This window comes from Peromyscus eremicus, chromosome 14 (genome assembly GCF_949786415.1).
Source record: "Peromyscus eremicus chromosome 14, PerEre_H2_v1, whole genome shotgun sequence".
Classification (NCBI taxonomy): Eukaryota; Metazoa; Chordata; class Mammalia; order Rodentia; family Cricetidae; genus Peromyscus; species Peromyscus eremicus.
The window spans coordinates 28,457,384-28,480,275 of record NC_081430.1 but is presented as its reverse complement, the minus strand read 5'-3'; the positions used below and the strand labels follow the sequence as shown (position 1 = coordinate 28,480,275).

Sequence of the window (22,892 nt, the reverse complement as noted above, 5' to 3'; positions counted from 1 at the left end):
TGACCCAGAGACTTCTGATTAATTATGAATAATTGGCCTAGCTTAGGCTCATTTCAGCTTAGCTCTTTTAATTTAAATTAAGCTGTTTCTCTTTATCTACTTTTTGCCTCAGAGCTTTTTCCTTTCCTTTTCTTTCTTTTTTTTTTTTTTAAAGATTTATTTATTTATTATGTACACAGCATGTATGACCGCAGGCCAGAAGAGGGCACCAGATCTCATTACAGATGGTTGTGAGCCACCATGTGGTTGCTGGGAATTGAACTCAGGACCTCTGGGAGAGCAGTCAGTGCTCCCAACCTCTGAGCCATCTCTCCAGCCCTCCTTTTCTTTCTGTATGTCCTACTTTTCCTGCTTCTTCTGCATCTGTCTGGCTGGCAGCTGCCTGCCTGGCTGGCCCCGGGCGTGTGCCTCTCTTTTCCCCTCGTTCTCTCCTCCTTCTCTCTTCTCCTGAGCCTAGATTTCTCCTCCTATTTATTGTCTTTCCTGCCAGCCCTGCCTGTCCTTTCTCTACCTAGCTATTGGCTATTCAGTTCTTTATCAGGTGCCTTAGGCAGGCAAGGTAAACTAGCAATATATCTTTTCACAATTAAACAAATGCAGCATAAACAAATGTAACACATCTTTGCCTAGTTAAAGTAATATTCCACAACAGCACATCGTGAAATGTATCCATTTAAAATGTTTGATGAGGTTTTAGTACATTCACATATTATATGACCATTATTGTGATTGAATTTAGAACATTTGTCTGACCCTGGAGAGACTCTTCCTGTTACCTGTCACTTCCCATTCCTCTCTTCTTTCTCACCCCATCCTCTTGCCCTAGGCGATACTACTTGCCTCTTCTGGATGTTTCATGTAAGTGGAGTAATAAGTGGTGTTTGCTATTGGTTTCTTTAAAAAATATGTTTATGAAAGTCTTGTGTATGTATGTATGTATGTATGTATGTATGTATGTATGTATGTGTGCTGTGTGTATGCCTGGTGCCCAAGGAGGTTAGACAGAGAGTTGGATCCCCTGGAATTGCAGTTACAGAGGTTATGAGCCATCTTGTAGGTGCTGGGAACTGAGCTGGGATCTTCTGCAAGAGAAACCAGTGCTCTTGACCACTCAACCATCTCTCCAGCCCATCATGGGCTTCTTTTATTCAGTGTGCGTTTTAAGTTTATGCACATTTATGATGTGCCAGTATTTCTTTTTATTGCTGAAAAAAGTGAAGTAGGGGTTCAGCTTCATTCAGTGTTTTCTGAGACATATACCTAGGGAAATGTAAACAACTAGGAGCTCAGTGGGGAAAAATACTAGAAGGTAAAGGCCATGGCCATCTGTGCTAACCATTACAGATACAAAATAATGCAGGGTGGAGATTAAGTAATTCAGCATTGTAAAGGTCATTGAGAATCTTACTAAAAACAATGAAAGTTGACCTAGAGTGAATTAGAAAGACAACAGGGGGAGAGAGTTGGAAGAAGCTAATATGGACAAGAGCTTCTCAGGTATTAACTTGTACAAAAACTTGGGTTTCTTGTGAAAAAACCAGTGCTCTTTAGTATGTTTGAGATGGAGTTGTTGTTGGTGTTAATGTTGTTGGACCAAGGACCACACTTTGAGAAGTAGAAGTATAGACAACTTTTGTGGATACTTACTGAGAAAAGGAGCAGTCATTAATGCACGATGCATTATCAAGTATTTTACAACACGGATAATCTTAGATGATGCGTGTGAAAGGAGAAAATCTGGACCAGTTAACGGCCCAGTGGGTAAAAGCCCTGATGGCTAGCCTGAGGCCCTGAGGTAGATACTTTGGACCCACATGGTGGAAGGAGAGAACTGGTACCTGAAAGTTGTTCTCAGACCTTCACGTGCACACTGTGTTGTGTGCATACCCATATACATAACATAAATAAAGGTAATTGTATTTTAAATGAATTATTAATAGAAATAGAGTTAATTACATTTGTTTTGGGGGAATGTTTTTACTATTTGTTCGTAGTCTAATTATTTTTTTCAAGTAATACATGAGCCCATTTAATTATGTTATGAATGTTGTGTTTGCCTTTTTCCTGTGCAGAGGATACATGGTAATGGGTGACTCTTTCAACACTTCCTTATTCAAGCAAACTTTTCAAAGAGTATTCACCAAAGATATACATGGACAGTTTAAAATGGGCTTTGGTGGCACATTAGAAATAAAGGTAAGAATCCAAACTTGACATGTGTGATATGTTATCAAGTGAGAACATTGTAGGCTTAATGGTAACTTTAAAACGTTAGTCAAATTCAGATGTACTTTAAAAATACTGGTTACTTTTGACCTTGGATTAGAGATTTTGTTTCCCAGAAAGGTATTGTCATTAAAAACCCATGAGACTGGGATCATTCTGAATAATGGTTAGAAAAGTAGATGTAAGTAAAGTTACTTATATTGGATATATATTTTCATTTTTTAGAGATAAGGTCTCATCAGTTTGTCTTCTAACTCCTGACATCAGTTTTCCAGGTGCTGTGATGCACGTGTGTTCTACTCTGCCTGGCACTACACATTATATTTTCATCCTAAATTTATATGTTAGTTTTTTGTTTGTTTATTTGTTTGTCTTTTTTTTCAAGACAAGGTTTCTCTGTGTTGCCCTAGCTGTCCTGGAACTTGCTCTGTAGACCAGGCTGGCCTTGAACTCACAGAGATCCAGCTGCCTCTGCCTACCCATTGCTGGGATTAAAGGCGATCACCACCACTATCCAGCTATATGTTAGTTTTTATAATGGCAGAAATGAACTAACTTGAGAGGAAATTATTCTTTAGTTTTGAGATTAGTGTTGGTTGTATGTAAAATTCCATCATGAATTTCAAATATTGACTTAAAACACTTGGAAGCCTTTGTGTTAATTACATGTATATTGCAAAAACCCTGATTGTGAATTTTCATTCAATATTTCTTACCATGTAATCAGCATGATGGTAAGAAATTGTGGAGATGTGATTGGATCTGTAAGGTAGAGGTTTTGTTATTAGGGAAATTTCGTCTTGAGAGAGAGAGACTAAGCTAATGTATATGATCAAATGAAGTAACAGCAGAAAACAAAGTGGTGTAGAAGTTTAAGAGAAGTGAGAGCTGGGCATAGCAGCTCACTTCTTTAATTGCAGCCCTCAGGAGGCAGAGGCAGGGGGATATCTGAGTTTGAGGCCTGTCTGGCTTATAAAGGACTGCCAGGGCTACACAGAGAAACTCTGTGTCTCAAAACAGAAAATAAAACACCAGGGGAGTGTGGCTTATATTATTTTCTGAAAGATGAGAGGAAAATGAATGTTATTCAGTGGCCCAAACTGAGGAGAATCCTGGAGGCGAGCATCCACATGAGACGTTTGGGAAGAATGCCTGGTGAGAGTGGACGGTTTGTGTTGAAATATTAGAACCATAGTATTAATTATGTGAGCTGCTTGTAGATTGGAGATACATGTATCTGTCATTTGAGGGTTAATGAAGACCCACATTTCACTGTATAGCCTGGCTGGCCTGGAACTCACTATGTATGCCAGCTTGGCCTCAGATTCATAGAGCTCCACCTGACTCTGTATCTCAGTGTTAGAATTCATGGCATGTGCTGCCATGCCCAGCAAAGTAGATTTTTTTTTCTCCAGTGCTGGGAATTGAACCTAAGGGCCTTTTCAGTGCTAATCCAGTGCTCTGTCACTGAGCTACAGTCCCAGCATTTTCTAATTTTTAGTTACAAGACAATGTAATGTCTTACATTTGGTAGCAGGAGAAACTGGGAAGAGACTAATCTTGGGGCTAGAGAGATGGCTCAGTGGTTAAGAGCACTGGCTGTTCTTCCAGAGGACTCAAATTTGATTTCCAGCATCAGCTCATAACTGCCTGTAACTCTTGTTTCCAGCCATCCAGTGCTGCCTTGTCTCTGTGGGCACTAGACATGTACATGATATATATATATATATATATATATATATATATATATATATATATATATATATATATATATATATATATATATATATATATATATATGGCAAAACATTCCTACACATAAGATAATTAAAAAAGAGATCAATCTTCCTTCGGACAGGATTTTGATGTATGCAGTTTGAATTTAAGGCATGGCATGATTTTGAAAGCATGGTCGGATTCCCACATGGAGTCCTCCTATGGCTGGTGGAAATAGAAGACTGGAATTTAATTAGAGCCTAATGTTTAATTATTTTTAATTTTAGCATATTTTCATTGCCTTGTTTTTGAGACAAGATTTTTCTGTGTAGCCCTGGCTGTCCTAGAACTTCCTATGTAGACCAGGTTGGCCTCAGCCTCACATAGATCCACTTGTCTTTGCCTCCAGGTGCTGGAATTAAAGGTATCCCCCACCATACCTGAGTCTTCACTGACTTTCAAGTTTTAAACATGGAAGAATGGCTTATATTCTTAAAAACTTATAAACATTTGAACTTATTAAAATTTTTATTATTTATTAATGTGTGTGTGTGTGTGTGTGTGTGTGTGTGTGTGCGCGCACATGCTCATGCTATGATGCCTGTATGGAGGTCTGAGGGCAACTTTGAGGAGTTGGTTATTTCTTCCTACCATGTGGTTCCTGGGATTCAAACTCAGGTGGTCAGGGTTGGTGGCAAGTACCTTTATCCACTCAGCCATCTTTCAAGCCCTATCTTTATCCTTGAGGGAACCAAATGTACCGTGTTCTTTTTTACAGACCTCAAGGGAAATAAAGATTTCAGGAGCTATTGGACCCTGTGTGTCTCTTAACTCTAAAGGACCCTGCGTGTCTGAAAACGTAAGTAATGTTTGTTCTAAAAAACACAGTTAATTTCTAGGCTAACACAAAGACAGGCCCGTCATGGAAACCTGTGATTTTCCTTTTCAACTGTTGTATGTGGTTGAGCTTCTGTCGTACACTTCCATTGTGGTTGTTCTTTTCCTACCACCAGTGCTCTGTTTTATATGGCTAAGCTATTCCTTGTGCACACTTGCTCTTATATAAATTCTCATACCTTGGACATTTTTAGGTTTCTTAAAGCCAAAATTAATTTCAAGTGGCGTTTGTCACCATAATTAACAACAGAACAACCAAATCAGAGAGATTTAGGTTTCAATCCCTTTTTCTCTGCCTGTTGAGAGACTGTAATGCATTCCAAAATTACAGTCATGTAGTTGTAGATAGGATGATAAGACAGCACAAAATAGACAATCAGCTTTCAAAATTGACAAAGCAAAAAGATCAGTTTATATGCAGTTTGTGTGGTAAAGATTTGTGTCTGCATTTTCTTGGCATTTAGAATGCTTATAATTCTGATGCAGAGGACCTAGTCCTATATGCATATATATAGGATCCCTTGACACAGATAGGAAAGTTGGGTGGAAAGGTAATGTTACTGGTTAATCACTTGTTAAATAGTGCATGCTTCAAAAAACCTTGTATCCTTTTCATTTACTCAGTAAACCATTTAATAATCTTAATGTTTTTGTCATACAAAATGCTTAATTGTATTTAATTATGTGTTTGTGATATGGTGTTAAAATTTTTAAGCTCTTAAGATTTATTGAATAAATCTGAAAGCTGTGTGCTTTTTCTTACTGGAGGCTTATCCCTGCTTTTATTATTCCTATAAGTTAATAAATAAAGTTCTTTAGCTTTCAAGCATCTTCTTTTTTTATAGGAGATTGGAACAGGTGGCACTTGTCAGTGGAAGATATGTGGACTCAGTCCCACTACAACCTTAGCCATGTATTTTGAAGTTGTTAATCAGGTATGACTGCTTACATTTAAAAAAAAACATGCTTTTGGTATTTTGAGACAGAGTATGTAGCTCTGGCTCTCTGGAACTCACTATGTAGACCAGACGGGCCTCAAATTCTTAGTCCTCTGCCTGTCTCTGCCTCCCAAGTGCTGGGTTCAAAGCATGTTCCACCCTGTCTGGCTGACTGACTGCTTTTTCATATTGAAAGATAAACAAACACTAAACTTAGACACTGAATTTTATATGAATTGGAGGATTTATTTTCTAGTTCTGCAAACCATGTCATTGGTATTTGGATAGTTGGCAATGAATCTGTAGATTGAATTGGGTAGTGTGGACATTTTAACAATACTGATTTTCCTGTCAATGAACAAAGACATCTTTCCATTTGTTTAATTTCTTTTATCCTTGTTTGGATTTAAAATAGGTATTTTTTTACCATTGTAAATGGGATTATTTTCTCCTTCTCTCCCCACCTCCCTCCCTCCCTCCTTCCCTCCCTTCCATAGCAGTGCTAGGGATTGAACCAAGTCTTTCCTCTGGCTGGGTAGATGTCCCACTATTGAGCTCTCTATGTCTAGCCCTTGATTTCCATTTCAGAGAGTTTGGTATAGGTGTATGACAGTGTTACTGATTTCTTTTAGCTAGAGTCTTATGTAGCCAAGATGCCTTGAATTCCCTGTGTAGGTGATGATGGCCTTGAACTTCTCAACTTCTTCTGATCCTCTGCCTTTCAAGTGCTGGGATTACAGGCATATGGCAACATGCTTGTTGTTTTTTTCTAAAATTTATTTTAAAATTATGTGTGTGTGTGTTGGGTTTTGTGCCTATGTGTACAAGAGCCCACAGAAGCCAGAGACATCAGATTTCCTGGAGCTGTAGTTACAGGTGGTTGTAAGCCGTCTAGTGTGGGTTCTGAATTCAAAGTTGAGTCCTCTGTAAGAGCAGTGTTTACTTTTTTTGTTTTTGTTTTGTTTTATTTCTCAAGACAGGGTTTCTCTGTGTAACAGGTCTGGCTGTTCTGGAACTCTGTAGAGCAGCCTGGTCTTGAACTCTCAGAGATCAACCTGCCTCTGCCTCCTGAGTGCTGGGAATAAAGGCATGTACCATCACTGTCTAGCCAGAATTCACCCCCCCCCCCCCAATTAAGGTAAAATTTATTTCCTCCTCATGCCAGCTTAATGTAACAAGGTGATTTTTTTTTAAATTAATTTATTTATTTTACATCCTGACTGTAGCCTCCCCTCCCTCCTCTTCTCCCATTCCCTCCCAATTCCCCTCTACCCTACCCCACCCCCACCTCTCCTCCGTATTTGCTCAGAAAGGGCCGGGCCTCCTATGGGCATCAGCAAAGCATGGCATATCAAGCTGCCTTAAGACCAAGCACCTCCCCCTGTATTCAGGCTGGGCAAGGCAATCCAGCATGAGGAACAGGTTCCCAAGAGGCAGTCAAAGCACCAGGGACAGCCCCTGCTCCCACTGCCAGGAGTCCCACAAGTAGACCAAGCTACTCAACTGTCACATATGTGCAGAAGGCCTAGGTCAGTCCCATGAAAGCTCCCTGGTTGTTGTTTCAGACTCTGTGAGTTCCCATGAGCCAGGCAGCGGTTTCCAGACAGGCTGGGTAGCAAGGAGGGCCTGAGTGGGGGACATATGGATCTGCCTGGGAAGTGGAAAGAGGAGATCTGCAGGGGAACTGGGACAGGGTGGGCATGGGAACTTGAGGGATTGGGTTGTGGGGTGGACAGAGGGAAGAGTGCTGAGAGACATGACTGGAAAGGGGGGCTTAATGGGGTCAGGTAGAAGCCTGATGCCAGGAAACTCAGAGCTACAAGGATGGCCCAGCTAAGACTCCTGACAGCAGTGGATGCATAGCCTGAACTGGCCATCCCCTGTGATTGGATTGGTGACAATCCCTGTTGTCATCGGAGAGCCTTCATCCAGTGACTGATGGAGGCAGATTCAGAGGTCCATTGGATCTTTTGGCCCATGCTTGGGAGTCCTGCTGAGGAGAGGGAGGAGGGATTGTAGGAACCAGGGGGGTCAGGGAAAACCCACAGTATTTACTCTTAATTGCTGTCTTATCTCCAGCTTCTCCCTCTCCCAACATTAAAAAGAGCTTATTTTTTTTCATGATTTTTAATATTTTTAGTGAATGTGTAGAGATCTCTACATGAGAGACAGGTTGTGTTATTTTAGTGACAGTTTGACTTCCTGTTCCAATTTCGATGCTCTGTTTTCTTCTTCTTGCCTGATTTTGTGCCTAGGACTTTATGTAGTACAATGTTTAGTGACTGGTAAAAATAGGAATCCTTATTTTATTCTAGACATTAGAGAGAAGCTCATTTTCTCCTACTAAGGTGTGATGTCATTTGTGGCCTTTTTAAATGCATGGCCTTTTGTTATGTTGAAGTAGAATTATTCTATACATAATGTGTTTATCATTCTTATTAAAGAGTGCTGAATTTTACCAAATGCCTTTTCTGCATCTATTGAGGTGACGTCATATGCCTTTTGTTTTACACTTTATTGATATAGTACTATCATATCATTTATTCATTTGCATGTGTTGAACCACTCCATAGGAAGAATCCCACTCTGAGAAGATTAGTATTAGTTCTTTGTTGCTGCTGTAGTTAGCAGTGTGAACCAGGGAGAGTGGGGGCCTAAAAACGAGGCAGACTAAAGTCTCATACAATAGCCAACTTTATTCAGAGCATCAGACAGTTTATACTCTGAGGGTTAAGAAGAGTCACCTGAGTAAAGTGGACAATGACAAGGACAGGCTGCATGTGGCAAAATCATGTTTTCCATAGAGGCATATAAACAGATGATAGCCAGCTGTAATGCATCATTTAAATGAATTCTCCTATCCCCTACATTTGGGAGGGTCAGCAAAGCACATTCCAGGAACAGCCCAAGTTATGGAGGAACAGAGATTACAAGACTTCTGTCTTGTTTTCTCACAAGGTCTCAGAAGTCTCACCTAGCTTTGTTCATGGACTGTGTTCTGACAGTTCTTTAAATATTTATCGGGCTCTGTAGTGAAGACTTCTGTCTTAGTTAGACACCATGACTATGGCAACTCTTATAAAGGAAAACATTTAATTGGGGGTGGCTTACAGTTCAGAGAGTTAGTCCATTATTGTCATGGTGGGAAGCATGGTGGCATGCAGGCAGACATGGTTCTGGAGAGGTGGCTGCTGAGAGTTCTACATCTGGATTGGCAGATATCAGGAGGAGAGAGTGACACTGGGCCTAGCTTGAGCACCAGAAATCTCAAAGCCATCTCCAGAAATCTCAAAGCCCATCTCCAGTGACATACTTCCTCCAACAAGGCCACATTTCCCAACAGTGCCACACCCTATGAGCCTATGGGGACCATCTTCATTCAAACCACCATAGCATCTGACACTGGGCTTTATTTTATATTTATTTTATGTGTGTGAAATTTATTTTATGTATGTTTTGCTTGAATGTATGCATGTGCACCACATGTGTGCCTGGTGCCTGAGAGTCCAGAAGAGAGCATTAGATGGCTAGAGTTGGAGTAATGGATGATTGTGAGCTGCCATGTGCGTTCTGGAAACTGAACCTGGGTCCTCTGGAAGGACAGCCAGTGTTCTTAACTGCTGAGCCAGCTCTCAAGCCCTTGGGCTTTTCCTTGCCCTGAAATTTATTTTTTTTTTAGTGCTAGAAAATATGTAGTCTTTGATACTGTGTCATGGCCATAGTAGATTTTGCTTTTGATTGTTAGTAGATTTTAGATTTTGTTCTTCTTTATTTTGTACAGCATAACGCTCCAATTCCTCAAGGAGGACGAGGTGCAGTTCAATTTTTGACCCGGTATCAGCACTCAAGTGGGCAGAGACGTATCCGAGTGACCACAATTGCTAGGAAGTAAGTTTTTATTTTATTTTATTAGAGGTTTATTTATGTATAAAAACTATTGTAGGTCATACTCTCAATCTCGGTATCTTCCTTGGGTAATGTTTATCACTAGAAAATAAATATTTATGGTTAAAGGTTTATTTACGATTTGTTTCCTTCAAATCTAGCTTATTTTGTAGAATAGCCAGTGATAAGTGTAATAGCAGTTTGTTAAAAAGTACTTCTAGAACAGTCAGGGCTGCATAGAGAAACTGTCTTGAAAACATAACAAAACAAAAAGTACTCCTCATGGTTGGGAAGAAAGCCCAGTTGGTAACATGCTTTCCTTGCAAGCCTAAGGACCTGAGATTGATCCCCAGAACCCATGGGAAAAAAAGGTGGATGTGGTGGAACCTACGTGTAATCCCAGCTGTGGGAGATGGAGACGGGTGAATTGCTGGGACTCACTCTCCTGCTAGCCTAGCCAGTTTGGTGACCTCCAGGCCAGTGAGAAATCCTGTCTCAAAAAACAAGGTGTCTGGCTTCTGAGGATGAAACCTGGGTTTCTTCCCTGTCTTCCATATCCTTGTGCACAAATGTGCAACCACACATGCACATGAGTGCTCCAGAGTCACACACTTAAAGCGTGATTTTTATGACCAGGTATGGTGGCACACACTTGTAATCCCAGCACTTGGGAGATAGAGGCAGGAGGATCAGGAGATGTAGGTCATTCTCAGGGAGTTTGAGACCAGCCTGGCAAACATGAAACTGCCTCAAACACACACACACACACACACACACACACACACACACACACACACACACACACACACCAGGCTGGAGGAATGGCTCAGCAGATAAGAGCACTTGCTGCTGTTGGAAAAGACTCAAATTCAGAGTCCAGCATCCGTGTTGGGTAGTTAACAACTGCCTATAACTCTGGTTTCAGGGGATCTAATGCCCTCTTACGACCTCTGCAGGCACCCACCCACACATACACAGACAGGTTTACATATACACACTCCTAAATCAAAATTAATAACAACAAAAAAAATAAGTGAACAAATTATATTTACCTTATCCCCATGGGGAGAATCAAACATTGTATTTAGTAGTCACTAATATACATATATATATATATATATATACATTATATATGTACACATACACTTTTATACATGCGTACACATATGTGAAGTATATATCATATATACTTAATATAGTGCTATGATTAATGACATTTCATTTCAGCTGATGGTTAGTCTATAACTATAATTTCCCATGTGTTATTAATGCTCTAATTCTTTTATCATACCATCATGCAGCTCCTGCTTTGTGGATTAGGTGCTATTAGGGGCTTGATCCACTTTGATGGTGTGGTGTAGACTGCTCTTCAAACTGTCTGTGTTGAAGGGTTAGTTGTGGTTTTTCTTCTCATCCTTTGGAATGAATGCTTTTACAATAAAAGTGAGTTAGTATAAAAACAAAAAGTTTAAAGGCCACTGAAATCACATTTTCTTATTTTTAATTGCTTGGTTTGTCAGGCATAAAATTATCCAACATACACACAAATACACGTAAAACTGTAAGCGAGCACCCTCAATTAATTGTTTTCCTTCTAAGAGTTGCCGTGGTCATGGTGTCTTTTCACAGCAATGAAAACCTTAACTGAGATAGGCTACATAGTGAGCTCCAGGCCAGCAGGGCCTACACAGTAATGCATTGTTTATAATATCAACCACTCAGACTGAGATTCTCACTTTAATTTTTTTCAAATCTTTTTTCCCTGTATATGTGTGTGTGTGTGTGTGTGTGTGTGTGTGTGTGTGTGTGTGTGTTTGTATGCACACAGGTACACTCATGCATGTAAGATTTTGTGGAAGCCAGAGGTCAACATCAAGTACCATTTTCTATCACTTTTCATTTTAGTTAGTGCTCGATACAAAATGTCTCTTACTGCACCCTGAGCTTGCTGCTTGCTCTAGACTGGTGGCCAGCAAGCCCCTGGGATCTGCTTGTCTGTGCTTTCCTAGCACTAGGTTACAGGCCTGCCTCGGCATCAAGCTTTTTACATGGGTGCTGGGGATAGGAACTCAGGTCCTTATGATTACAAAGGCAACACTTTATCCGCTGAGCCATTTCCCAGCCCAGCCCATCACTTCATTAGCGTATGTAATTTGTACAGAGTGCTGGGTTTCCTTATGACCTTATGTACTTTGGTCATGTCCTTCTTGTTTTCCTTTCTTGCTCTCCCTTTTCCCAATCCCTTCCTCGTCTGTGATAGTCCTGCTTTTACTGTTGCCTGTTACTGACCCCCCTAATCCCATGTATGGAAGGAAATGCAATACTTGTCTTTATGAGATTGACTTACTTTGATTAACATAATGGCTCTCTAGTTATCCATTTTCCTGGTGTATTTTCATTCTCCTTTACAGTGGATAAATCTCTGTAGTGTATCTAATGCCACATTTTCAACCCCTTCCTTCTTTTTCCTTTTCCCTCTATAGCTCAGGCTGGTCTGAAGTTTGCAGTGATCTCTCTCGTCAGCCCCCTCCCTGACCTCCATGTAGTTCTGACTGTTCTGGAATTCACTATGTAGATCAGGCTGGGGTTAGAGGCATGCAACCACAAAGTCCAGCCTGCCTCAGCTTCTTATGTCCTAGGATCATAGGCCTTCACCACTGTGCTCAGTGTGACGTTTTCTTTGTCCATCCATTCATTACTGGGTGCTTAAGTTGGTTATGTAATGTAATGTGATGAGAATACATAGTAGACACAGATGTGTAGGTGTCTCCCCTAAGGGCTGACTGATTCTTTGAGAGTGGTTTAGGTGGATCATATGGAAGTTTTTTTTAAAAAGTATTTTATTTTTGAATTATGTGTGTGCTTGTGTTTCTGTGGGAATATGTGCATGTGAGTGTAGGTATCTGTGGAGGTAAGAAGAGGGCATCATACTGGAGCTGGAATTACAGGCAAACATGAGTCCTAGATATGGGTGCTGGGAACTGAGCTCAAGTTCTCTGGTAGGGAAGCAGGCGCTCTTAGCTGCTGAACAGTCTCTCCAGCCCCAGGTGTGGTAGTTTTCATCTTTTGAGGAGACTTACTACTGCTTTCCATGATTTTGCTTAACCTCTTTTGTTTCTTGAAGACAGGGTCTCATGTATCTCAGGCTGGCCTCAGATTTGCTGTACAGCTGTGTCTGGCTTTGAATTCCTGATCTTTCTGTCTCTAACTCCCAGGTTTTGGGATTATAGGCTTGTACTGTCAGGTTGAAGTCCCTCACTTAACTTTTGATCTGTCTTGGTGGTCAGTGTATTAACAGGGAAAGAGAAGAGTAGAAAGCAGTTTTAGATATGGGATTTTTATCACTGATGATAGAACTAAAGACTAATGAGAACAAAATTCTGATGTTTTGTTTACCACAGTTGAGAATAAAACCTTTATTTTTATATTTTAAATTTTTGCTTTTCTAAAATTGAATATGATAAAATTCAACATAGAATTATGTAGTAAGATAAAGACTAATACTGCCATGCAGTGACATGGGCAAGAAAAATGCCCTCCCCCCACTCGCCACCTGGGGCAGGCCAGAGAGCTGGCCTTGGGAACACTAGAGTGGGAGAGGTGGCCCTGACCCTCACCAGCTGCACCACTGGGGACATGAGATTGGGAGAGCAGAAGAGTGGCCCCTTACCTCATCTGGGCAGTACAATAGAGCTGGTGGTCCTGGTGGTGTGGGTACATGTGAGCTGGCCCTGAGGGCATGAGAGTGGGAGAACTGGCCCCACCCCTTGCTGCCTGCATCATGAGTGAGCTAGCTGAGGCAGCACTAGAGAGCTCACCCTGGTGGTGAAGGTGTGGGAGAGCTGGCAGTCTGACCAATTTAGCTACCATACAGGCCCAGAGTCAGAGCTATGAGTTGACCAGCTCCAACATCCATCCCACTTATGAACTGCTGGAACATGAGAGGGGGCCAGTCCTGTAGATCCAAAGCTGCAGGATCTCCAAGAGACAGAGCAACAACAGGATATCCAAGAGGAGTCCCAGTGAGGATCCAGTATTGACAGTGTAGCAGGAGCCAGAGGTCTCGAACTGGACCAATGGTTTATTGAAATGAACATTTGCAAGTAAAGATGTCTGGACTAAAGGGTATATTGTGTGACTCACAGTGACACACTACAGCTTCCATGATGAGATTTATGTTTGTTTGTATGTATGTTTTATCTGTTTTTTTAAAAAAAATTATTTTTGGGGGAGGTTGCAAGGGCAGAGAGTGGATACAAAGGGACAGAGAGATGAGTGGGATTGGGGTGCATGATATGAACTCCTCAAAGAATCAATAAAAAGTTAAAGATAAAGACTGATAGAAATTAGTATTTGTCTATACACATGTATATGGTATTCTCTCTATATAGTATGTATTTATGTGTATGGACTTTTTTATGTAAAAAGAATTCTTAGGAATGATGTCACCATCAGGATTTCTATATCATACACATTCCCTGATGCTATTTATTAAAAAAGATCTTGATTTGTTATTTATATGTGCACATGTGCAGGTCACTGTAGGCAAATAGAGGTCAGAGGAGGGCTCTTAGGAGTCAGTTTTCTCCTGCCACATTGTGGGACCTGGTACTTGAACTGAGGTTGTAGGTCTTTGTGCTGGTTTGTCTACCCACTGAACCATCCTCCTGACCCATTCTATTTACTTATCAAAATCTTGATGTCTTAAAGAATATGTTTGGAGAAGTTCCTTTAGAGTTATTTTAGAAAATAATATTAAGGTGTTTTTTTTTTATGAAAATCAGTGTAATGAACAGCTATTTGTGATGTTTTAATAATGCTAATTAATCTGTGTAGTATTAGAATTTTGAAATGTTGAGGATGCATTCTGTATTCTCTAAGTGTAGCTCTGTGTAGTAGCCAACTGTGGTATTATGATATAATTCATTTCTGTTTCTGTGCTTTCTTATTTCTTTAGCTGGGCAGATGCTCAAACTCAAATCCAAAACATTGCTGCATCTTTTGACCAGGAAGCAGCTGCCATTCTCATGGCCCGGCTGGCAATATACAGAGCAGAAACAGAGGAAGGGCCAGATGTGCTTAGATGGCTGGACAGACAACTCATTCGACTGGTAAGAAGAGGACATTGTCAGCTTTCCTTTGTAGTAAATGTCCTTTAAAGCACAGACAGTGGGTGGGAGAACTGTATGAAGAACTAAGTCAAAGTATGAACTAGTGAATAGAAGTGTTCTACTCACTTCCTTGAAAATGAATGGTAGTTATGCTACCTATTATTTTTGTGATGTGGAATAGTGTGGAAATTAATTTTATGTTACTAATTCTATGAATTTTGTTTTTGTTTTGAGATAGAGTCTCTGTATAGCCTTGGCTGGTCTGGAGCTTCCTATTACTCTAGTATGTGTGTGATTAGTCTTTACTCTGGCTTCTATTTTCTGTTTTAATTTCAGTTTAATATCACTATGTAGACTGTCCTTAAACTTACTCTCATATCCTGGAACTATAGGCTTAAGCAGTTCTTAACATTTCATTTTTACCTTGTAAACTCTATCCTGTACTTTTTTATTCTCTCTTCAACTTAAACACATGGTTGAGAATTCTCTGTTAGCTACCAAGAGAGCTGCCTTTAACCTTTCCCTCAGGTGTCACAGGTGAGCTTGGTTGGAATTAGCTACTTTTGCAGTATTGTCTAGATTTCTCCAACCTAAGATTACCCTCTTCTCCCAACACCTCTTAGTGAAGAAAGCGGTGTTGTGATATTCAATATGTCTTTTCAAATGAGCTTTAACCTTGGACAGCCACCAATGATGGAACACTGTTGCCACCAAGGCTGGCACAGGTCCTCCCTGGGCCTTTGATTCTAGATGGGGAAAAATGATTAAGAATCTTACTTGTGCTTCTTTAAAACAATGGGATATATTTATAGTAGAAAAATTTCCTTGTCTATCACTATCAATAGATCCATATACATTCCTGAGCCTCCAACCTAAATACAAAAGCTGTTTCCAGTTTATTGCACACACCTCCTAGTATCATGTGGCATGGAGCCAGTGCTTTGAGTCAGTGCACTGTTTTAAATGTCTTTTTATTTATTTATTTTTTTAAAAAAACATTTCTTGTGTTGGTGATCATACTCAAGCCTTGTCCATCATGCTGAATGCATAGTTCTAGCAATGTGCTCTCAAATAGGGGTGTTTCTATTTCCTAAGTTGCATTTTGCCCTAGGATTTTACTGACTGTAATTTTATATGTTGGTGTATCTGGGATCTGACCAACCATGTAAGCTTTCCTTCTATGGATAGTAAGTTGTATTCTGAAATAGTCTTATTTATTTATTTATTTGGGTTTTTGGGACAGGATTTCACTGTGTAACAGCCTTGGCTGTCTTGGAACTAGCTCTATAGACCAGGCTGGCCTCAAATTCACAGATATCTGCCTGCCTCTGCCTCTAGAGTGCTGGGATAAAAGGCGTGCACCACAACCTGACCTTGACTTTGTCTTCATAGGTGCCCTATTGTTTTGAGATTCTAAAAGCTGAAGTCTCTAGTGTATGTACTTGGGCAGTGGCTGTGATTTGTAGTAACGTGCTCTTTCCATGTTGCTGGAGTCATAGGTTGTCACATATGACACTAGAATTTTATAGTGCACTCTGCATTATCAACAAAGCCCACCAAACCTCTTTTATTGAGAGAAAAAATAATTTTTTCTTTGTCCTTTGCTGGACAAAAGACTCAGGACTGTAATTTTTTTAAAGAGTTCTTAGCAGGTTTAGGCTTCTTTTCTATCTCACATCTCCCTTCCCAAACGTCTGCAATTGTCTGGTATATTTTAAAAAGGGAAACACTAATAAAAATCAAAATGTCCTAGTGAATAACTGAATTAGACAATTGCATGAGGCACAAAATTAGTTTCTTCACCATGTATAGCCAGCTGTTAGTCACACACTGAACGTTTTGCAACACAGCACAGCAGCAAGGCAGCTGAGCTAGAGAACAGGTTATGGATGGAGTCATGGAGAGTTTACTCTGATCTTGTGTCACATCAAGAGGAGACTAGTGGAGGTAATTCGGGAGAAAGGCCAATACAGTCAAACCACTGTTGTACTTTTTGAGAAACATCTATTCTATTTCTTTGTGCCTTAGCTGTATGGTGTCCAGAACGGAGAATGGCACCATCCAAGTATTAGTCACATTTCCTTTGCCACAACACAGAAAGGGTTTACTTGGGCTCATCATTTTAGAGCTTTTGGGTTGTGATCCTTGGCCCTGTTGCTTTATAGCTTGTTTTGATGCTACAGTGAGAAAGGGAGACTTTTTGTACAGTTCCCTTCAAGGCTTGCAGTGAGGAAGGGAGACTTTTTGTACAGTTCCCTTCAAGGCATGCAGTGAGGAAGGGAGACTGGTTGTATAGTTCCCTTTAGGGCCTGCCCTCAGGGATCAAAATACCTCCTATTAGGCCTTTTTCCTCCCACTGGTGCTGTGAACTGGTAACCAAGCCTCCAACACATGGGCCTCCAGGGCAGAGACTTTTGCTTGACAAAGTGAGGCTGGTGGTTAAGGTTCATTGCCTGTTGTAGTAAGAGTTCATGATCGTGCAAGGATGCCCCTTGTCATATTCTCATAGGTGACTTGCTTCCCTGTTGCCTGTGTGAGTGACCTTATTTCATTCTAATTTTTGCTTCTGTAAATCCTTTTCTTTATTAGACTTTTTTTTTCTTTTGGGCACTTTCAGTATGGCAAACTTTGGACCAGCAGCTTACTTTTGTAGCTGCTGTGGTGTGTTGATTGTGCATTGTTCTGTCCTTGGCCAGTATTGAAAAAAGATACTCTGATAGTCTTAGGAAGCTTCTGTTGGCCTCTCCCTTCTCCCCCCATTGACATTTACATATTCCTTATTTGCTACAAAAGACATTTGCTTAAAATAAATCTAAACATTTTGGAGCAAGTTGTTGTCTTTCTGAAATTCAAATGGTTTTTTGGTTGTAATTAGTCTCTTGCTAAGTTAATAATATAGTATTCCAACTTTACCCTATCTTAAGTATCTGTTTCCTAAAAAGTTAGCAACTTTTTATATATAGAATTTTATGGGTAGAATTTTAGTTATTATACCAGGAACAAATCACTAATATTTTATTTTATTTAGTGTCAGAAATTTGGAGAATATCACAAGGATGACTCAAGTTCCTTCCGGTTTTCAGAAACATTTTCCCTTTATCCACAGGTAAGCTATTCAAGGAACATGCTCTTCTCTTGTTACCAATAGCACTGAGTTTCATCTTTCTTTTTGTTTATCTTTTAATAATCATCTATGAACATATTTTATTGGATTATTCTTTTAATTTTGGGATAACTCAGAAATTAATTTTATGCTCTGTGGTTAATGAAAAGAATATAATATCCCCATATGGGCCTTACAAATAGTCACTATTTATGGTGCCTGAAGACTTAACTGAAGCTGACTGTGTGTGTAAGCAAGGCTAAAGCCCATTAGCATGCCATTGAAGGTAAGAGGTTCCAGTTACAGCTATGCCAAAAGAAGGTGTGTGCTGTAATTTTACTGAGGAGATAATCTGGTGGCATATAGTCCTCACTGAGACCAATTTTAGAGTGCCATACCAGGTAGGAGACGTGAGCTTAACTTGCCTTACAGCACCTTCACCCTGTGTGTGTGTGTGTGTGTGTGTGTGTGTGTGTGTGTGTGTGTGTGTGTTTTCCTGTTTTTGAGACGGAGTCTCGTTTTGTAGGCAGGGTTCATTTTGAACTTGTCATGTTCTTGCCTTCGTCTTCCAAGTGCTGGGGTTACACACTTGTATCTTTAGTGCTTCAGTACAGTTCATGTTTGACTATAAAAGCTTTGTCCTGAAACTTCAACTTTTAATGTTTTCCTTTTGGTCTTTTGAAACAGGGTTTGTCTGTAGCCCTGGTTGTCCTGGATCTCACTCTGTAGACCAGGCTGGCCTCAAACTCAGAGATCCCCCTGCCTCTGTCTCCTAAGAGCTGAGATCAAAAGTGTGCGCCATTATCATACAGCCCTTTTGTTTCTCTTGAGGCAAGGTTTCCAGCCTAGGTATGCCTTGACCTCCCCAAGTAGCTTGTTATTTGGGTGCCAGAGCAGAACTCCAGTCCCCATGCTAGCAGGCTCTCTTAACTGTGGAGCTGTTTCACCAGCCCAGACATAGCTCATAAGTATGAGGACAAGCTTTCTTGGGATATACTTTAGAATATTGTTTTGAAAAAGACATTTATATTTTTATTTTATGTGTCTGTGTATGTGCCTGTATGAGTTTCTGTGCACCATGTATGTGCAAGTGTCTGCAGAGGCCAGGGCTTCTGATACACTGAAATGAAGTTACAGGGAGTTGTGAACCAAGTGTGGGTTCTGGTAACTGAAGCCCCAATACCCCTCAGTCCATTAGTAAGTGCACTTAAGTGCTAAGCTATCTCTGCAGTCCTACTTTAGTTTATTCTTAACAGAAGGTGTTTGTATTTGTGTGTGTTGCCAATGTGATGCAGTAATATAACCAAGTGTTTTGTTATGGAACTGCTATTGCCATATTAAAATCAGTAAAAGATATCTCACCTGTTTTGTCTTGTAGTTTATGTTTCACTTGAGAAGATCTCCTTTCTTGCAAATTTTTAACAATAGTCCTGATGAGAGTTCATATTATCGTCACCATTTCATGCGTCAAAATCTAACACAGTCTCTAATCATGATTCAGCCCACTCTGTATGCCTATTCTTTTAGTGGCCCAGCAGAGGTAAGAGGAAAAAACAAGAGAGTTGATTTGTCTTGTTACTGTGATGTGTGGTACTAACAAAGTGAAAACAACTGTTGTTTTGAAATGAATTTGGAATGTTAAATTATGATTGCAAGATATTAATTTAAAAATATTTAAGTGTTCCCTGTGTAGTAGGTGGTGTGGTAGGTTATATCATTAAATAATGCAAAGGTATTATAGAAGATACGCTTGGGTGACTGTTTAGTGTTTTGTTGGCAAAGCTCAATAGAGTTTATGATTAGTCTTTGAAGGCTCAGAAATGATCATGGTTCTGGAGGAGATGGCTAACTTCATAGCTTCATGTCTGGCACGACATTCTGTCATAGTCAAGTCACTACCTTGTTTTCTTTTCATCCTTTGAGAATGTACGATACAATTGATCGTAAAAATATGTATTTGGAAGAGTGATAAATTCACCATTTGAGTTGTTTTGGGAAACTGGTCTTCATATTTTTATCTATAATCAAGTAAATAGCTTTTCCTTATGGTAATTTGAATTGTCCATTTAACCATTTAAAACTATGTAATCACCTTTAATCCTAGCACTTGGGAGGCAGAGGCAGGCAGATCTCTGTGAGTTTGAGGCCAGCCTGGTTGGTCTACAAAGCAAGTTCCAGGACAGCCAGAGTTACACAGAGAAACCCTGACTCGAAAAACAAAAAACAAAAACCAAACAAAAACAAAAACCTAAAAACCTGTGGGAGGCCAGCTCCCACCTTTTTTAAGGGTTCTTAGGAAGAGGAGAGAGGAATGAGAAAATAACTAGAAAGAGAGACCTAGCCGATGAAAAGAAAAACAGAAACTCAGGATTAATACCCGACAGCCTCGAAGGTTTATTCAAAAGTCTTTTTATAACATACCAAGGGGTGACCTTTCCCTTGCTAGATCACAATACACCGTACAGCCAAGTGTAGACCCACTCAAACACCTGGTAACCACGCCTGTGGCCAAATCATCTCCTTATTCAGCCCTGCTGGGTAAAGCAAGCTCTGATTCTCTGACCCTGAGTGATTTGGGCCTCCACAAAAACCTATATAATAATATAATAAATATATTTGGAAACAGTACCTTAGGGAAGGTCAGTATATTTGGTTGTTTATTATATCTTTTGGATTGTTATATCTCAAGTCTCATAAAATAGTGAGTAAAATGATGCCCTTTTTGATTACTTTTTTTTGTCTTTTTGAAACAAGGTTTCTCTCTGTAGCCCTGGCTGTCCTGGTTCTCACTCAGTAGCCAAGGCTGGCCTTTAACTCACAAGAGATCCGCCTGCCTCTGCCTCCCAAGTACTGGGATTAAAAGCGTGCGCCACCACCATGCCTGGCTTGTTTCTACCTGTTGCACTGGAGAGTTGAAGAATAGCTTAGAAGAGAACTGAGTCCTTCCTCTCGAGCACCTGTCCTTGTCCAACCCCAGCCATTGGGTAACTGCATTTGCGTAATGCTTTGCTTTTAGAGTTAGTTTCTTTCTCTCTCCATTTTTTTCTTCTTCTATCTGGGACATTCTCTTCAACATAGTAACTTTAATAACACTCATCTTTAAAAGCAAATCATCAAAAACTTGCTTTGTCTCCTTCATTTTCTCTAATTATCACTTGATTTCTCTGCTCCCTGACACAGTTAAACTCAAAGTTATTTGTTGTCCATGCTAAAAGAGTATTTTCTTTTAAATTTGAATTTTTTGATTTCTGAGCATCATGTGTGTGCTTGGTGTCTGAGGAGGCTAGAAGAGGGTGTCGGATCTCTGGAAGTAGAGTTACAGGCAGTTCCCAGTCACCATGTGGTTTCTGTGCCATCTCTCCAGCCCCCACACTTTAAATTTATTTTTACATATGTGTGTGTATGTGTGTCACTATGTGCACATGCATGCGGGTGGTCATGGAGGACACGGGAAGCTGTTGTGTCCACTGCAGCTGGAGTTACCTGGAGTTGTGATTGCCTGATGTGAGTTCTGGGGACTGAACTCAGGACCTCTGAAAGAGCAACAAGTACTGTCTGTTCTCTCTCTAACCCTGTTGTCTATGCTTTCTGACTTCCCATTCTCTTCTCAACTTATATGCAGCAAGCTTGTTGAACAGTTTCCTTCAAGGAACTCTGCACAGCATTTCTCTGGAGAGGACTCTTCCCTTCAAAAACTTTTGCTCTGGGCTTTTGTCACCTACTATTCCTTCCCAGTTTCTTTCTGCCCACAGAGAGCTTTTGGGTCTCATTTTTGCTGGTTCCCCCTTTTAGACTTCTAAATCTAAGTCCTTAAAAAGAGATTAAGAGGCTAATATCTGTTTTGTTATTGTTTTGAGACAGCATCTTACTGTGTAGCCCAGGCTAGCCTTGAACTCACTGATTCTCCTGCCTCGGCCTCCCAAGTGCTGAGATTACAGGCATAAGCCTCTCTACTTGGCAAGGGCTCAGTCTTTTCATTTTCTTTATCTTCAGTATCTAAGTGATGCAGTAAAACTGTAGCTTTGGATGCAGTCTGTGTGTGTGTTACTTAAACTTATAATCAATTCAGGATGCTCCTTTTCATACTCAGAGCTATTTTCTCATGTACCCTAAATGTCTTATATCCTAAGGCTTTCATTATTCCCTCAGTGTAACTGTCACCAGGCTTAGGGATCGTCTCTGATTTCCCCTCAATTCTTTTAAATTTTATTTTTTGAGGCAGTGTCTCTCTTTATAGCCTTGACTGATCTGGAGCTTGCTGTGTAGACCAAGCTGGCTGGGAACTCACAGACATTCCTGCCTGTGCATCCCAAGTGCTGAGATTGAAGTTGGGCACCATCATGCCTGGCACATTGACTTTAAAATTGTTACTTCAATGTTAGAGAGTTTCCTTAGAAAAATGAAATACACCGAGAATTCACAATGTCAGGCAACATTTGATGAATTGAACATTGAAAAACTAAGATGAAGGGAGAAGTAGCTACAACAGCACACTTTCCTGGATGGCACTGTTATATCCAACACCTTGTATGCAAATTTAAAACTAAATAACTGCAAACGATAACCTTCATCTCTATCATTGCTTCCTTTCAGCCAGTTCTTCTGGACAGCAGCAGCATTCTTGCGGATCGCATTCTTCTCATGGACACGTTTTTCCAGATTTTGATTTATCACGGTGAGGTAAGACAATAGCATTTAAAGTTATGTGTGTAAAATCTTTTCACTCAGAGTAAAAACTTTTCTCTTTCAAATGTGTGGCTCATATTTAGTCCATGCTAAGCCTTGATTTATAGTAAGATACAGGTTGACTGTCTAATACAAAAATTAAAAATTCAGTGTACTCCAAAATCCAAACATTTTGAGTAACAAAATGTTACAGATGTAAAATCCTGTTTTTTCATGTTGATAGTTATTATTTAAATTTTTTGAATAAAATAGTTTTGGTTTTTTTTATATGTAGAGAGTAATACATGCACATTGTTATTTTGTTTGTTTGTTTTTGTGCAGAGACCAAAG

General features: G+C 40.1%; 1 protein-coding gene across 3 annotated transcripts in view; it reads left to right on the top strand.

The window, feature by feature from the left end:
- Nucleotides 1-22,892, top strand: part of LOC131924110 (protein transport protein Sec23A-like) — a 49,503-nt gene that overhangs the window by 17,267 nt on the left and 9,344 nt on the right. For all 3 annotated transcript variants that reach the window (XM_059279335.1, XM_059279334.1, XM_059279333.1), the window contains 8 exons: nucleotides 2,073-2,196; nucleotides 4,721-4,801; nucleotides 5,685-5,774; nucleotides 9,559-9,665; nucleotides 14,620-14,773; nucleotides 17,802-17,879; nucleotides 19,255-19,416; nucleotides 22,470-22,556. In XM_059279335.1, coding sequence (XP_059135318.1) covers nucleotides 2,073-2,196; nucleotides 4,721-4,801; nucleotides 5,685-5,774; nucleotides 9,559-9,665; nucleotides 14,620-14,773; nucleotides 17,802-17,879; nucleotides 19,255-19,416; nucleotides 22,470-22,556 — 883 coding nt within the window. The remainder of the gene's footprint in view (nucleotides 1-2,072; nucleotides 2,197-4,720; nucleotides 4,802-5,684; nucleotides 5,775-9,558; nucleotides 9,666-14,619; nucleotides 14,774-17,801; nucleotides 17,880-19,254; nucleotides 19,417-22,469; nucleotides 22,557-22,892) is intronic.